The sequence below is a fragment of the Sciurus vulgaris genome (genome assembly GCF_902686455.1).
Source record: "Sciurus vulgaris genome assembly, chromosome: 1".
NCBI classification, from domain to species: Eukaryota; Metazoa; Chordata; class Mammalia; order Rodentia; family Sciuridae; genus Sciurus; species Sciurus vulgaris.
In genome coordinates this window covers 204926204-204944116 of record NC_136461.1, presented here as the reverse complement: position 1 = coordinate 204944116, position 17913 = coordinate 204926204, and the positions used below count along the sequence as shown (strand labels likewise).

The 17913-nt window shown below is 45.3% G+C and overlaps 1 protein-coding gene across 4 annotated transcripts in view; it reads left to right on the top strand.

The window, feature by feature from the left end:
* Positions 1 to 17913, top strand: part of ZFAT (zinc finger and AT-hook domain containing) — a 205147-nt gene that overhangs the window by 81936 nt on the left and 105298 nt on the right. For all 4 annotated transcript variants that reach the window (XM_079134761.1, XM_079134763.1, XM_079134762.1 and 1 more), the window contains 3 exons: positions 4806 to 4893; positions 6623 to 6772; positions 10434 to 10607. In XM_079134761.1, the coding sequence (XP_078990887.1) occupies positions 4806 to 4893; positions 6623 to 6772; positions 10434 to 10607 (412 nt within the window). The remainder of the gene's footprint in view (positions 1 to 4805; positions 4894 to 6622; positions 6773 to 10433; positions 10608 to 17913) is intronic.

Genomic DNA, 17913 nt, shown 5'->3' with positions numbered 1-17913 from the left:
CCGCCCATGTATTTCAGATCATTTCTAGACTACTTATAATATCTAATACAAAGTAAATGCCATGTGAACAGTCGTTATACTGTGTCGGGTAGGGAATAATAACAAGGAAAAGTACAGACTTTTTTCCCTAGTATTTTTGGATTCACGGTTGAATCTACCGATGAGGAACCTATGAATATGAACGGCTGACTGTTGGCATCAAGGAAATTTGGGGACCTAGTCAAAGGAGTTAGTGATATTTCCAGAGCAGATCCTTTCTTTATAGCATTGTATAAACTTTGTAAAGAGGAGATGTCAGAAAACATGATCTTAGTAGAATGAGAGGGGGCTTTGGGTTCTCATACACTCAAGTTCAGATCTCATATCAACCTCTGTGATTTGGGGCAATTTGTTTAGCTTCCCTGAGCCTCAGTTTTCTCATCTGTAAAATGGGGGTAAAGTCCTTTCTTCTACTTCTCAGAATAGTGGGGATTAACCCTAACCCAGGTTAGCATTCTCTCAGAGGAAAGATCCATAGGTCATGATCCATGAGAAGGCTGTATAATCCACTTAGTGAGGTGTGATTAGCTATTTTAAAAATGAAATAGGATAGAATGAAATAGAAATTCTCAGTGGTGGTCACCCATACCCAGGATAAGTGCGACTTTTTGTGGTCTTGGTTCAATGTTAAGCGTTCATACGTTGGTGTGTACAGTGTGCTGGGTGGTGCTGTCAAGGGGGCAACCTCCTGGGGTCCTGTTGTAGAGGACTGTAAGCCACTGAGCACAGTGCTATAGTTGGTGCCCTCCTGAGTCGCCGTCCAGTGGGGGCAGTTGTTAGAGTGTGGTTCCTGAACTCCCACCTCTATCGCATTTGAGGCGGGGTTCTGGGGTTGTCACAGAAAGAAGTTCCTCCTAACACAAGCAGAAATAGCAGTGAGTGGGGCTTATGGTGCCTGATATACCACTTTATCCCCTGTGCCTCTGACTTCCTCTGACTTTTGTTAAAAAAAAAGATCATTTATTTTTATTGGTACATTATAATTATATGTAATAGTGGGATTCACTATGCCGTATTCACACATGAACATAATTTGCATTTTTTCTCAGAAGAGCTCAGAAATACCTGTCACTAAGGCCATTGCAGTCATTGGAGCTTGAACCTGGGAGCTGGCATGTATAGTGTTGCTTTTAAGTCTTAGAAGGGGTGTGGCTTTGCTTCCCAACCTCTCTAGTCCCTCACTTGTAAATGGGGACATCAGTTCCACCCTCCAGAATTCCTGGGAGAACTTAGTGCGATAATGTTTGTAAGAGACACGGCAGGGTCACTGGTCTGCATGGAGGAGCCTGTCCAAAGTGCCTGCTACAAGGAGGCGGAGGAGGGTCACTGGCAGTGGGGGTGGTGGCACGTCCTCCAGGGTCTCTGATTTCTCTGTGCATGTTTAGGATGTTTGGCCTCAGGGTTTGAGAAGTGCACCATTTATTTTTGATTGTACAGGAACTCATATTTAAACGATCTTACGTGTACTTGCTAAAAATAAGCCGAAATAATCTATTGCTAACAGAGCACAAAAAAGTAGAGGAAAGTACTTTTGGTATCTTTTTGGAAACAAATGGGTACTTCTGGTCAGTATGTATTTTTATCAAGTAAAGGGAACTGTTATTTAAAGTGATTGAACATAATGTTTCTTCCTTTTCAAGAGCTGCAAGAGTATGATCCTTTCTTACTGGATCTCAAAGCAGGCTGGTTTCAGTGTGGTCCTGTTGGGGCCTTTCATCCACTGTGCAGCAGGCCGTAGGCTACCAGAGCTTGTGGATAGCACAGCTGTGTTTGTGTATAGAATAGCTGAGGTTAGCACTGACGGATATGTCCATCTCCAGTGGAAAGTAGAATCTTCTGCCGCAGTCCTAAGTCAGGTGCATTCTGGCTGTTTTCTAACTTGATCAACTCAATATAACCTAAGCGCCACACTTCCTGTGCCTCATTGCACCTCCTGCCTCCCTCAATGCTGATTGGTGGGCTCTGAGTATGTGTGTATCTCCCTAGTGAGCCGGTGTGTGCTGGGGTTTCACACCTTCATCCCTAGCACAGTGCCTGCCATGTAACGGGACCCCTTAACATTTGAGGAACGAGTAAGTGAAGCTGTAGAGGAAAGTAGGCACCACGACCAGGGAATTTATTTGTGAAAAATTGTTCAGTGTGAAATTCCCTGCCTGTGTTTCAGTGACTTGATATCAGGTATTTTATAGGGCCACTTATTCATGCGTGGGTTACATGCCTGTGGTGTGGAGGTTCAGACTTGAGAACTGTCTCGTTCCTTTGGGGGCCATGCCACCTGCCTCTGAGGTGCCCAGAATGGTGAGCTGGTTGCTGTGCCTTGGACCTGGGGCTGGCTTGGCACCCTTGCCATGGCTGTGGCTCCGGCTGGTGTGCCCCTTCTTTCAGAGGGTCCTGATTGCTTTGAAGGTGTCTTCATCTGGGCACACAGACTCCAAGGCCTGGGTGCTTTCCCATCCCATGGCCAGGTCTCTCTTCTCTCCCACTTCCCGCCTCTGCCAGGTGCTCTTTAAACCACAGCTCTTTTTAGGTTTGCTGTGTGGGCTTCATCCCAACTCTAAGGAACTGATGTTTTGAAAAAGAAGTAGATGAGTTCTAAGAGTTCACCCTTCTCCCTGCACCCGCTACCACGGTCTGTGTCCTTCTGACAGTCTTCAAAGGCATCACAAAATAGGGGTCCTGATAAGCTCTGAGATAAATTGCTTTCAAACTCTCAGGGATTAAAAGAAGAAAATCACGTAGCAGGGGCTGCAGGAGGTCAGCGCAGCGTCTTCAAAACCCTTCCCAATGCTTCCATGAGCCCTGATGCTGAGGTGCCGAGGGGCGCTGGGTGGTGGGGCCTCCTCCAGGATGCCGCAGGGGGTGCTCAGGGCATCTTTCCAGCATGGCACTGTGAGCAGGAGGTTGAGGGCAGTGCAGGACAGTGATAGGAGTACACTGAGCAGCTCTGAGCTTGTTTGGCACAGCCTGGGATTGTGGTAGGATCTGTGGTTGGCCAGAAAGCTCAGGATGGTTTCTCAAGAATTTCCTATACTCAGACACATGGGCTTGGCAGGCATTGTTGGGTCCCAGGTGTTTGGTGGGATATGTGTTCAGACCCTACTGTTCAGAGGGATTTTTATTTTTTTTTTAATATAACGTCCCCTTTCCTAAGTGTGCCATTTAATAGAGGATGAAATTGAGGCACTGGAAAGTCAAACCACTTGTGAATTCACAGGTACTAAGGGGAATCTTGGGGGCACTGAGCCCTGAATCTGTGCCTCTGGTCATAGCCTTACAAGAGCAAGTGCTCTGGAGGCCAGAGGCCTGGTTTGGCTTTCCACCCTTGTGCTTTGTGGTGGCATGACCTTGGTTCCCCTCCTGTGTCCATGGACTTCTCAAGATGTCAGCATGGCTGTGGTGCTGGTGGTGTGGGGGTGTGGCATGGGCCGTGGGCCTGCCTCCCCTTCACTGAGGCAGGAAAGCGCTTGCTGGGTGCTGAGCTCCCAGGTGGGGATTCTTCCTGCTGCCAGCCCTCCTGAACATGGACTGTGCTGACATTGTCAGGACACAGAGCATCTCCCCACTGGGGGCTTCTGTGAGTCTTGTTTCTGAGTTTCCTTCATCTGCACGCAGACATCCTTCCCACCAGGCTTTGGCTCTCTGGAAGACATGGGCCTGGGAGGTGAGTCAGAGGAACTCCACACTGGGTGGCTCACACAACAGCCATCTGTGGTCTCAGAGCTGGAGACTGGAAGTCCAGGGTCAGCATGTTGGCTGGTCGCTTCCTCCTGAGGGCTGTGACAGAGCATCTGCCCGGCCTCTGTCCTGGCCTCCACGTCCTTGGCTTGTGTGTACCTCAGCCCAAAGTTCTCCCTGTGTATGTTTGTGTATAAACTTCTTTTTATAGGAATACCAGTCATGTTGGGTTACAGCCCACCCTGGGAACCTCATGTTACCTGGGTCACTTCTGTAGAGACCTTTTCTCCCATGAAGGTCACATTCTGAGGAACTGGAGGTCAGGACTCCAATACAGAAATTTTGTGGGGAACTGAGTTCAATCCATAACACCCACTCTCTGGAGAAACCTGATGTAAAGTAGCTCTCAAGTGACCTCTGGGAGACAGGGAGATGAGCAAAGTGTATGGCCTGATCATCCTGAGAGCTGCTCCCTGGTTGGGTGTGTAACCTTGGTGACCAGGGTTGACCAAGCTGGCAGTGGTGCAGAATGATCTCCTTTCCCGAGGCCTTGAAGGGAGATGGCCTTGGAATGGCAAGAGGCATCCTGGGGCCAGGGGGCCACTCCTGGACACTCCTGTTCTGACACCTGACCCTTCCTCTCAGACTTTGGCCTCAATTTCTTAATCTATAACATGAACATGAAGAATTCTTTCCTTTTGTGGTTGCTTGGGGGTCTCAGTACAGTGACCTACATGAACCCCCTGCAGACCATGCAGGGAGTGCTGGGAATGCAGTCTGCTGCTGGGTTGTGGAGTAGCACTGGTCCCGGTGGTGGAACTGTGGCTTTCCCCAGGCCCAGGACTGGCTTCTAAGCCCCTTCCTCCCTTCTGAGACGGAGCCAATTCCTGTCCCCTCTGCTGAGCTCTCTGGGCTGTGCAGGGCCCAGTGGAGACTTAGTGAAGCTCTTGGAAGGGTGCACCCTGTGGCTACTTCTGACAAGACTGCTACTGCTGATGGTGGTGGTGGTGACAATATTGGTGGTGGTGCTGGTGGTGGTGGTAGTTATTTTTCTATAGATGGTCAGTTGATTGTGTTCTCTTTCTATTAAGGACAAAAGGAGTTATTCTTGTCCTGTGTGTGAAAAGTCTTTTTCAGAAGATCGATTGATAAAGTCACATATCAAGACCAACCATCCTGGTAAGGTTATGGATTTTGGAGTGGAAGATTAATTTTAAAATGCTTATGTTTACTTTAAAACATAGCTTTATATATCAACTGTGCTGCGTGGAAATGAAAAGGGATGAAGACATGATAAATTCAAGGGAAACAATCATTTGTATTTAAAGCTGGGATAGCTATGTAGTTATTTCAATTTTTCCTCTCATCTGGCCCAGAGCTATGCCTCCTTCCACCCCCTGTGGTTTCAGTGACCCCTCTCCCCTTCAGTGTGAACTTGGATGCCTTTAGATGGGTCTCCTAAGCTTTAGGTCTGACCTAGATCCTTCCTTGTGCCTGGCCCTTGTTCTAAGTTGGTGTTATCCACAGTGGTGGTATAAATGGCATTGCATACACCAGGCTGAGGGGCTTCCCTGAGTTGGAGTGACCGTTACTGTGGACCTCTCATCCCATGCTGCTCAGATATGTGACCTGTCATTACCTGAGCATCCACATGCTAGTGCATCTTGCCACCTGGTGCACTTACCTTCTTGTGCCTGGATAATTCCCGTTTGTTGTCCTCCCTCACAGCCCTGTCCTTGGGGAGGATCTTGTGGCCAGCCCTCCTGCTGACACTGTGGTGTGCTGGCCACTTGTACTCTCCCCATCCCCCATGGAATCCTTGAGGTGGGGCTTCTCCCCCCATAAGCAGGGCCAGGGAGAGCAGATGTGGGCCCACTGCACTGTGTAAACCAGTGATAGGCAGGCTACATGTGGCTCTCTCTGCGTCCTTGCCTCTTTCCTCTTTTCCTGTCTGCCCTGGCATAAAGGAGCTGACTCGCTGATTGTAAATGACAAGACATGGAGGAAGATAAATAGCAGAAGGGCCGCAAACACTCCTGTCTTCTCTGGGAATGGACCGCCTGAGCCTTCATCAGTGTGGCAATGCGTGGGCCTCCTGATGCTCTGAAGGTCCAGTGCTGTCCTTTCCCTGTTAACCTGTGTCCTAAGTGATCAGTGGTCCAATATGAGCCAAAGGTAGTCATGTAAAATTGCCAACCTTTGCTCATGAAGAGAGGTAAAGCATCCTTTCTTCATTATTTTAAACTTCATTATGGAAAACCCCAAGCAAGTACACTGAATAAGTTAAGGACCCATTACCCATAACTCAGCTTCTACAGGCATCTGCATTTTGTAGATTCTCTTTGCATGTATCTACCCTATAAACTTTGTTTTCTAGAATATGATATCATGCCGTTTCTCCATAAAACAGTTTACAAATCATCTCCAACTAAGTCATAGTTTTCTCAATGTAACACTGTGTCACCAATAAAAAACAAAATTAACAGCGAGTCCTTCTTTCTACTTGTATTTGCCTGTCTATACTTAAGTTGCAGGCAGTTTTGTTTAGTGATTATGTCTCTTAGGTTTCTCTTGTCCTGTGGCCTTCCAGCCTTCCCACCCCGACCTTTTCTCCCTGCCATTGATTTCAGAGAGAAACTGAGTTGCTTTCGCTAGAGACAGTGTTAACGTTCTACAGCCATGTCGTCTGATCATTGCTTTGGATATCTTCTTCATTCCTTGCGTTTCATGTCAACAGGTGTTTTATCAGATTCTGGTTTAGTTTTCTAGACAAAGGTGCTGTCTCATGACACAGTGAGGCATGTTCTGCCTTGTCCCTGCAGGGGCAGATGCTATCACAAGGTTTATTCACAGCTACCCTGGGCTGTGTGCCTTTGGCTTCCCTGACTACCGTCTACTTCTGTTTCAGAGGTCTCCATGAACACCATTTCTGAGGTTCTCGGGAGGAGGGTCCAGCTGAAGGGGCTCATTGGAAAGAGAGCCATGAAGTGCCCCTATTGTGATTTCTACTTTATGAAGAATGGCTCAGACCTTCAGCGTCATATTTGGGCTCATGAAGGTAAGTACTTGTCTTTCCATATGGAGCAGCCATTTAATTTTGTGCTTCCATACTTCACGCTGGGAGATCATGAGGAGAAGCCCTGTCCTCATGCCCTGTGGTTGGACTTTCTTTAGCTTATAGAGCTGTGTCCACCAGCCAGCTAAGGTCACTGATTGATTACTACTGGATCAGCTGCATTTGCAGTGAGCAGAGGTTCCACTTCTTCCTAGCTCTGGGTGCAGTTGTACTGAGCTAAATTGCCTCACCTCCTCCGGAAGAAAGCAGGCGCCAGAGAGCAGGACACTGTGTTTTATTCACAGCATGGCTCCGTGCCTGGCGTGGTGCATTTCCATAGCACCATGGAAATGCATGAAGAACTGTTGTTTTATGTTACAAGTGGATGGAAGGGAGGCAACCAGGGCTGCAGGAATGTGGGTTGGTGCCCGTTGCGTCTTGGGGAGAGATTCCTAAGGTGCGAGCTCCAGGTGGAGATGAAGTCCTTCATAGAGGAGGGGGAGAAAAAGATTAGAGGGGGCTGAACGATAAGGTATTTTCTGCAGTGTGGGATAAAAGTGGCCTGTTGTAAGTCCCAGGGGGAACTGTTAGGAAGGGAGGGACCAAAGGTCCAGGAAACAGAAGTGTCGCGGGTGGTGTGCGAGCCAGGAGGGAGCAGAGGACTCAGAGCAGAGGTGAGGCTGGAAGGTGTTTTCCGTTTATTGACATTCATGATGCTTGCACACTGCTGGGCAGCACACTCAGTGCTTTGCCCACGCTGATGGACTCAGTACTTGCCGTAACCTTAGAGACAGGTACCATTAGCTCCTCCTTTCTACCTGTGGGGAGGACTGAGGCTCAGGGAGGTTAGGTAGTTTGCCTGTGGTCACACAGCTAGCAGTAGTAGCAGTGGAATTTGGATTCATGCCATCCGATTCTAAAGCCCATGTTCTTTGCTTCACCAATGACTTGTGTCAGGGAAGGATACCTCTTCTGCACTGTGCAGCAGGGAAGGCTTGAGGGTGGTGACAGGGATGAATATATGTGTGTGATTTCCTCCTCATGAGGCTGAAGGCATTCACAGCCCTTGGTCACAGTTTTCTCAGCAAAGAAGGAAGCAGAAGCATCTGCCTGGAGGACAGGTGGAATGTGAGATTCAGCGGAGAACTGACCCTGATGAAGGCCCTGGGAGCCCAGGGAGACTGGAGGCCATGGATCTGTAGAGGCACCAGCTCTGTGATTGTGCTCACGTGAGCATACAGGAGCTGGAGGGAGAGGCCTGGCTTCAGATCTGCGCTCACCACTTAGGAGCTGTGGATTGGGACAACATCTACCTTCCTGAGCTTCATTTTACTTATCTATAAGATAGGGATATAAGCTACTCTGGGATTTGCTGCAGATCAGTGAGGTCTTTGTGTAAGACTCATAGTAGAGGCTTACTGCACTGGGGTGCTGGAGACCTGGGATGCCATTGCACCCCGGTATGATGTGCTTTGATGTTGTGTATTTACCACTTGGAAGAAATCTAAACAACTTCAGAATTGTGATAAAGTTTCAGAAAACCGGGCTTCTGCTTTTGGTTAAGAGTGTCCTGATATTAAATTTTTTGCTAGTCTGTTTCTATACTGATGAAATCACACAGGAAAAAAAGCATATTTGTGCATACCACATATTTGATCCCATTGATTCCTGCATGATAACTATTCCTTGTCTCTGTTTCCTCTCAAAATAAAACATGCAATAAGAAAAACAGAAATAAAAACCAAGTAAATAAAAGAGAAAAACATAGAAAATACCAAGAAAAATAAAGAAAACATGGACAAGGGCTGTAGTAATTAACCACAGGTAGACATGTTTTTTTATGCATGCCATTTTTTGTTTAGAGGACCTGTGATTTGCTCAGGGTTTCATTGTGGTTGAGTGCTGCATGGGTCTAATCCCACAGCTGTTCTGAACACTGGCTCCTGCTGGTTAAAACAGGAGCATGGAGTGGGAAGCCTCTGGTGTGTCCTGGTGGAATTGCCTATTGGGAAGCTGGAGGTCTGCACAGCCCTGTTAGCCACTTCAGCTTCACCTCTTTCTTTGACCTCATGTGATGTGAGGGTGTAGAGGTGCATAGCTGCCCAGGTGACTCCTTGAGAACCTCTGGCTGATTATGTGTGTGCTAACCCTGAAGGTAGGTTCTTAGGGTGCTGGTCTGCACAGCTGGGCGCTGGGAGGGTGGAGAGGCCCTGAATTGCAGTGTGGCTCTTCTCCCTCCCATGGAGATGAAGAACAAAAGTTAGGAATGTGTCTTCTTAGGAATGTGAGAGAACCTCTATCTGCATTGCTCAATTCTTTCATCTTTTAGAAGAACTCTTGGTTAAATAGCACCTGAATATAGTTCAGTTCTCACATTTATGAAGTGTATTGAGGGTGTCACGTTCCACCTGTGTGGGCTTCTCCATGGTGGTGATACTGCTGATCTATCTGTAACTGGGACCTGGTGTTTAAGTTCCTGGTCAGGGTACTAGATCAGCATGTGATCCAGAAAGACACTGATCACAGACTGGGACCAGCCTGCAGCCTGCTCTCATGCAAGTGTGTTAGAAGTGAACTGCCCAGAACACAGGCCAGTGTCCAGAGGTTCCTTGGAAGGTAGCTGCTGGTTCTGTCACTTACAAACATGGAATCCACAACTTAAACATTAGTTCAAGGTCATGTACCTTATTATGGTTATGGTTAGATTATTACTCTCCAGAACTCCAGCTGGATGCTGGACTTTGTATGGACTGTGAAGTATGCTAGTCCCATAAGTATCTTAGCTCTGTGCCTCTGGGCATATCCCACAGCCTCTTTAAAGCCTCCATTGCCTCAACTGCAAAGTCATAGGTGGTATAGATATTGGGTGAAAATGTTTGGCCTACTAAGCATTATCCTGTGTTTAGGACTGGGGGACCATCTGTCCCCCATCCCCATAACATCACCCTGTTCTGTAATGGTCTTTTTACTTGTCTGCATCTCCCAATGGAGAGTGAGGGCAAGGATCAAGTCTTCTCAGTTTCAAGATTAGCCCTCAGAACTTAGTGTGAAGGTAGGTCCCCCATAGATATTTGTTGAATGAAGGAGTAGTTCGATGCTAGGTGCCCCTACAGTTTGAGTCACTGGCCCAACAGTGGTGTTATAAACCTGTTTATCCTATGAACTAATGTATGCTTTCACATTCAATTCTGAGTGCCCAATCCCATTGATTTTTGCAAAGGCCCTTGGGGCCCTTAATTTTATTCAGTTTAACTCAGTTCAATTGAATTTAATGACTCTCTGCTCTGCAAGTTGCTCAGGGTCTCTGGCCTCTGGGAATTCAGACTATGGGGCAATGCAGATGTGAATAGCTTTCAGTAATGTACTGTGAACATTCTAGCAGGAGAATGACAGGATGTGGGAACACTGACAGGTAGGGAAATCTTTGTGAAAAGATCAGAAAAGGCAATAGGGTGACCATCCAGCAGGAAAGATCATCCTCGTGGGAGGGAGAGCTTAGGAAGAGCCTGGCTCGGGGAGCGTGGGGTGTGTTCCGGAGGAGCATGTGTGCTGCCTTGTTCAGATGGACACTTTCATAGGCATAAATCTGGTTGCTTTGGATTCACACACAGATATATGCATGTATGTATGTGAAAATTATATGTACACATTTTTCCCATGGTAGGTGTGAAGCCCTTCAAATGTTCTTTGTGTGAGTATGCAACTCGTAGCAAGAGCAACCTCAAGGCTCACATGAATCGGCACAGCACTGAGAAGACCCACCTGTGTGACATGTGCGGCAAGAAATTCAAATCCAAAGGAACACTGAAGAGCCATAAGCTACTTCACACTGCTGATGGTGAGCTAGCGACCCCAGTGGGCCTCTGTAGATCTGTGGTTTCAAGCTAGTCTGCCAAGCCCAACAGAGGCTGTGTGTCCCGGGGGCAGGCGCGTAGGGGTTCTGGGAGTGGAAATGGTCTTAGGGTGGAGATGGTCCCAAGGTGCATCCAGGTCCTTCCAGTCTTTCTTTGTCCCCTGCCTGAGCTGGAACAATCCTGATTTCCAGCAGGTGCTGGAAAAACACTTGGGGTACAGGTGTCAGGAAGATGGGGGCTGGAGGCTACCTCCTGGAGTAAGGCATCCTCAGAAGCCTTAAGGTTCTGAAAGTTTCTACCCTTCTCAGCCCCTGTTCCACCTGGAGCTTGGGGATCGAAGGGGGGCAACTCTGATTTCACCTGGCTTGATTTTTCAAGCTGTTGCTCTTGTCATCCAAGCTGCCTCAGGGCTTCTGTGTTCAGTTCAAAATGGGGCCCAACCTAAAATATGAACAGTGTTGGGTGGACTTGATTTCGTGAAGCATACCCAGTGGATTCTTAGTTTCATTTACTCCTTGGCACCCCGCCCCGTTCGATTATGTGTGTGCTAAACCTGAAGGTGGGTTCTCAGGGTGCTGGTCTGTAGGCACCACCTTCCTGTCTACAGAGGGAGGAACCCTTGCCTCTATTCCTGCAGCAGCCTCCTAGCAGCTCTCCCACTTCTGCCCCAGGGTCTGCTCTCAGGACAGGCCAGTGATCGAGTGGTTTGCATTCATTCCAAGTCAAAGCCCAAATCCTCCCAAGACCCAGCTCCTGTCTTCAGGGAGGCTGTGATGTAGAAGGGGGAGAGGCCGTGGTGAAGGTGAGTACTGGAATGTGGGAGGGCTCTGGAGACCAGGGTGAAAATTGAGGAGGGTGGAGGCCCAGCACCAAAACTGGTCCCCTGGAATGGGCTTGACAGAGGGAAAGGAGGTTTGTTCTAGGAAAAAAGCAACTAAACCATAAAAGACCTAAACAACTTTGATTTTTACTTAGAAACCCCAACTGTATGAGGGACTTGTGAATGCTTCAGGTAACTAGATCTATAAAATTTACTTATAAATATATTGTTATTTCCCATAATTATATACAAAAAACAGAGTTCCCTATGAAGGTCAAAGTTACTCAGTTGTGATCATTAACTTCAGAACTTAGGGGATGGTGTACCTGTTACATCCTGCTTTGTGTGAATGTTCGGAACATCAGTCCTGGAGTGTGTGCACTGCTTGGGTCCTCGACAGGAACTGGGTTGAGCTTGAACGACTGAGAGGAGAGGCTGTGGGTTGACTGGGATTCCTCAGAGTGTTTGGCCAGGGCTTGGTGAAGGCACAAATAGAGCCAGAATCATGATTGTTAAAACGTGGGCAGTGAGTGCTCTCTGAATATAGTCATCCACAATCAAAAATAAAAAGTATAAGGAGAGTTGAGCAGCCACGCGTGATTAGCAAAGGCATCAAGGCCATCTGTCGCACGTGAATTCTGTACCTCCACAAGCAGTAACCTTGCTCATCTCCCACAGTCTCGACACCTCAGCAAGAATCATGTTTTCTGACATGACTGCCAAAGTCGTTAGTCATGAAGAACAGCTGTCCCCAGAGTCAGGGGAGTCTGGAGCATACCCTGGGTCATGGTAGCAGGGTTAGGAGGGCATTCACGGGGACTGGAATGGGCACAGTGGCCTCAGGGCCTGGTCAGGGATCTGGGGAGTGTGGGAAAAGGTCATGCATTGCCAGGATGTCTGGTCAGGCAGCCCCTGGGTAGAGGTCAGAATGTGAGAAACCTATGGTTAAAGGAATCTTCCTCACTTGGGGAAAATTCTTCTACTACTTTTTTAGTTTATGATTTTGGTAACAGTCTTAAAAATCAGAATCAGGTCCTTGTTCCCCTGGTTGAAGATTAAACCCCTAGGACATGCTGAGGCAAGAGCAAAAAGTAAATTTTATTTAAGAAACTGAACAGAGAGAGAAAGAGAGAGATTCCTCTGAAGAGGAGGGGACCCAGAGCTGGTGTCTGAGGGACTGGCCGGGTCTTGAACCTTTATAGATAGATTTCTTCTTTATTCCTTTCATCTCATGCCCCCTCCTCCTTTTATCTTGCCTATATGACAAGGTGGGAAAGAACAAAAGGTGGGAAAGGTGCCACCCAGGGCATGCCTCTCCCTATTTTCTACACCTGCCCTAAAGGTGAGGAAGGAGCCACCGAAGGGGTACTCATTAACAACTCCTTGCTTTGGGAAGAGCCAATTCCCTGGAGGCAGAGGTAACCTTGTAACAGGTTGGAGGAGGGGGAAGTGCTCTGGAGGTATTATCATTTTATTTCCTTTTGAATTAGCCCCCATCTTCCAGACCCTATAATTCATTATCTATACTCATTATCTGTCCTTTGGTTTCATCCCCCACATCTGATCAAGGGAACGATTTATTGCTGTAAGGGGGAATGTGAAAAGATCTCTCTGGCTGCTGCAGGCTGAGAGGGAGTGATGTGGGGCAAGCAGATTGGGTTTCCCTTTCAGGAATATTGTCCTAATTCCTTTAAGATTAGTTTCTCTAAAAAATAACACTTAACAGACATAAGAAAATAACTTGATAGATAAGAACAGATTAATGTTTACAGAAACCCTTTTTACTTTCAACACATTGAGGATTAAAGTTTGGTTTATATCAGTACATTAATATTTAACCTTAGTAAAATTTTGAATAGCTTTAACTGATTGTAACAATTATAGTCAGCTTAGTTACACACAAGCTTCTTGTGACTTACCCTCCACAAACCTTCTGCAATTTTCTATAATTTTTTACTTTTACACACAAAAGACTTTCTTATCCAGAAACTTTTTTTTTTCCTTTAGTTTCATACTAAAATGTATTTCCACACTTAGACCCTTCTTCTATCTCTTTTCTAGCTGTTGACCCCTTTTCAATTCACATTTTGAAACACTGGTTAGGAAATTTCTGAATTAAGACAAATTACTTCACTTTAATATGATGACATACTTTGTTTTTTATAGTACTTTAATTGAAACCCAGCTGAAAACTTTCGTACTTTTTGTGTGTATAATTACATCTCATAGAATGTTAACTCTTACTAACCTTATTTTTACTGAAGACACAGAAACAAAGCATTCTTAAACCTTTTTCTATGTATCGATTTATGAAAACATATTTAATGTTTAAATATATTTCCTTCTGGAATTCAAGACGTCAAGAGCACTTGATTTTATATTTAGCAGTTGATGGTTTAGCACTTTAACTTTGCTAATTAATTAGATGTCTCCTCTAACAAACACATTTATGATCAATCCCATTGATGTTAAATCTGATTTACTAATTTTTAGCTGTAAAAACCAAGATATCAGACTAGTGTAGTTAACAATATTAGTCATCTCTTTCCTGCTGAAGCAAAAATCCTAGAGGCAATAGATATTATATTCTAGATATTTTTTAGAAACTAGAAATCTGTCTGACCACCTAGAAAAATTTGTGAGTAATTTTAAAGGCATCTTTACTCTCATCTGTTTATCTAATTTAAATTGAAGTGTGTTTTGTTTTTTTTAAGTCACATGAACTGAAAGGTATTTGGATCATTTCTCATTTAAATTTTGATTTATGAGTGCTCATTTATCTATGTGCCAATTTTGATACCATGTACATGACATATGAACATAAATAAGCACATATGTAGACACAACACTACAATACACAGGTGTACATACATACCAAAAGAGACAGGAAACAAAGGTCTTGTAACTCTTTGTAGGAAGATCTCCACAGGTTGGAGACAATGCTAGTGAGGTATATTAAATCCTCTATTAGTTTTAATGTGTTAGAAATTAAAATGGAGCCTCTCAGACTTTTACATTATGACTTAAATATAGGGCAGGTCTGTACAGTTGGAAATGTTAGGTGTAAAGTCCAACAGCCCTGGTGGACACTGAAATCAAAGGATCAGGTGACCACTTGCCCTTGATTGCTATCAGATTTATTCTCAACTTCACCATGTCTATGTCCCTCTTATGACTTTGTGAAAGGAGATTTTCCAATATATTTGAGAACTAATCCTTGAAAAATTGACCTCAGAAAAAAGAGTGTAAAAACCTCTATAGTTTGATAAAATAAGACTGATCAGAAAAATGTATTAATTTAAGCATGTAGCATCAAATGTTAATTCACCATAATATCACAAGCTTAAAAATATAGAAATTTTAACAAAACAGGAGTTCTAAACAATGACATATCTGTAATTACTCTAGTAAAGGAGCTTGTAGAACCTCTTTATCAGATCAGAGTGTACTTTTGGGTCAGATTAGAATATGTCCGGATATTTAAAGAATGTGAGAATCCTGAAATCCTCAGATAAAGATTCTCAAGATAAAGAAGACTTGTACATATCAGATCGTTCTATTTTTCCTCCCTGTGCTGTAGTGTTTAGGGAGGAACTTTTTAAGAAAGCAGTTGGTAGAGTTTACGAACAGATAAGATAGCCAGCCATTTAAGTTCCACTGTGGCTTGAATTTAAAAGTGACACCTGTTTTGTGTTTTTAATCTTTGGTTTCTAAGTGGTTTTGGATAATTCCCTCTGTAGCTTACGTTTCATATGCAAGTTTTGGAGAGACTGGCACAATCTAAGAAGTAAGGAAAGTGGATGTTCTGAACTTCAGAGGTAAAACCTCACTCATAGGGCATTTTAACCATCTTTTGTGTTGTTAAATCAGTCTCTTAAGGTGTGTTGCTATAGTTTATGGTTCCTTTTGAGACTAGGTTCTGTTTCCCCAGTTGGTAATGAGGCCAAGTTTGGATGCAAAAAATTACCAGACATCTCCTTTTTCCAACTGTGATTAGGTCATTTCCCTGGCCTGGCAGCAGAAGAAAATGAGGTACTTCTGGAGCATTTGTGGATCAAACTCACCCCAGTTTTTCAGTATTCAGCCTACTGTTGAATGTGGCCTACTGTTGGAACTGTTGAGAATGAAGCTCCCATCTGAGTTCATTTTGTTAGGGACACCACTCTACCTGAGCTTCTGATGGCCAGCAAACCTATCTCTCACTACTTGGGTTTACTGGATTTATTGCTGCCTTACCAGTGAGAATGAACAAGGTCCCTGTTTGCTGCATGACAAAGACCCTGGAAGATTCAGAACCAGCAGCATGACTGATCTCCCCTGCCACCATTAAATTTCCAACTGTGATGGACCCATGGGGGTGGTGGACACCTACAGTGGGTATATTCCTGTTTCTGCGGGCTAAAGGAATCTCTCCAGAGGAAAAGTAGGACATCTTGGGGTGGTTTTTAGACACTTGACATCCTTTTCTCAGAGGAGTGAATTGAAAACATCTCCCTTTTTGCAGCCAAAGAAACTCATGAAGCATTCAAACAATGGAGGACTCCCTACATACATGTAAGGGCTTAGTATGTAAACAAAGGGAACCTAGATGTTTCCCTGTGAACTGTTCCATGCAAAGTGTCCCTCTCAACAGCTCAAGTCTGATGCGCAATGTTCTGATCGGGGAGAGGAGTGGAGTGCTCAGGAAGATAGAGTGCAGGAGAGCACAGTTCAGCTCATTTGCTGGTGTGTGTCACTGGGTATTCGCCAGCACCACTTCATCAACCAACCACACTAAGAAGCCCTATTTGGGCTGTTGGGAGAGGAGATCAGGGGAGAAGCCTTTGAGATTCACCAGGGAGTTGCCCTGACCAGAATCTCACAGTTGTTTTAACCCTTTGTTCATCTCTCTGGGCTTCTCTAAGCAAACTGGGATTAGGGACACTGACCACTGACACCAGACATGCTTTGAGCCCAGATACGACAGGGAGAAATGGCATTGGCAGAACCCAGTGTACCTGACCTGCAGGAGAGGTGATTTTAGGTGACACCTAGGCCCTGAATCCTCTCACCTGAGTCTTGTAGAATGGAGGCTTGCACTAACTGTATTTAATTAGCCAATGGGTGCTCATTATTGTCCTCAGAAAGCAAGAGAGACAGAAAGGCATACCTCAGAAAGACGTGGGGGCACAAAGGAGCTTACCTCAGTGACAGTCGGAGCTGAGCCCCCAGCTGATATCTGTCGAGAGAGAGAGAGAGAGAGAGAGAGAGAGAGGCACAGAGACTGCTCTGGAGAGGATGGGCCTCAAGCTGGTGCCTGTGGGAGTGGGTGTCTCCTCTTCATGGATTTTAAGACTCCTTTCTTCTCATGTCTGCGTGACCAAAAGGCAGGAAAAGAGCCATGCAGGGGCTGATTGCTTATGTTGGGAAGTGTGATCCTTCCCCTTCCTCAGAGGTGTTAGCAGCCAGTTGATGGGGAAGTGCTACTACTTATTTATTTTTCTTTGATAATCAAATATCTGTCTTTTATCCCTGTCTCTGTTGGTTGGCTGACTGGCTGACTGGTTGAATGGGAGAATGTAAAGTGTCTAGAAAAGTATCTTATACATATAATAAATTGTAACTGTATATTTCCGATGTCTTACAGCATATAAATACCGTATTTTCATATACCGAAACATTTGTATCTAAAAATTTCCACTCAATTTAACCTATTTTAATACTGTACCTGAACTACTAGTTCTCAGTTTACAAAAAATGTACACATTGTTTCTTGTGTGTTTTGTGTGTGGATCTTACCCACTGGCCTTAATGCTTCTGTAGGAGTTTAGAAGTTTTCTGGAAAGACCTAGAGCCAGGAGAACAGTTTATGTGGATTCAGATTGTTTGAGACATGTCTGAGACTGACAGACTCCTGTGAGAGTCTTCCTTAGCCTTATCAGGGTCTTTAGAAAATCAGGTGGGTGGGTGCCAGGACCTTGGATCAGAGCACAGAGATCATGGAACTTGAGACTCACTGGCAGCGGGCAGGGAGTTGAAGAGCTCACAATGTGGAATGATAGGATTTGGATGAGACCCTGTGTCCTGTCCAGCAGGACATCAAAGCAACTCAAGAGTGACCCATGAGATCCAGAGGTGTGTCCTGGTTCGGCTGGTGTACACTCCAGGGACTGGGTGCCAGAGGTGGTGCATCCTTCCTGCCCTGCCAGAACCTGACATGCCTGAGTGTCCTGTAGGCTCACCACTGTGGCTGAGTTGTTTTATACAACTTCATATTCATTTTACCAAATGCCTTTGGAGAACTTCTATTTGTGATCAAAATATTGCATATCTTCTTAACTCTCTGGTGATTCTGATCAGATTAAAATTGACAATAGGTTTAGGACTTGTGACAGGTCAGGAAGGAAATTTCTTTTCCTATCACAAAATGTGAAGGTAGCCTTAGTTAAATTCAACACATTCCTACAACCAGGTCTTCGTTTGAAAATGGT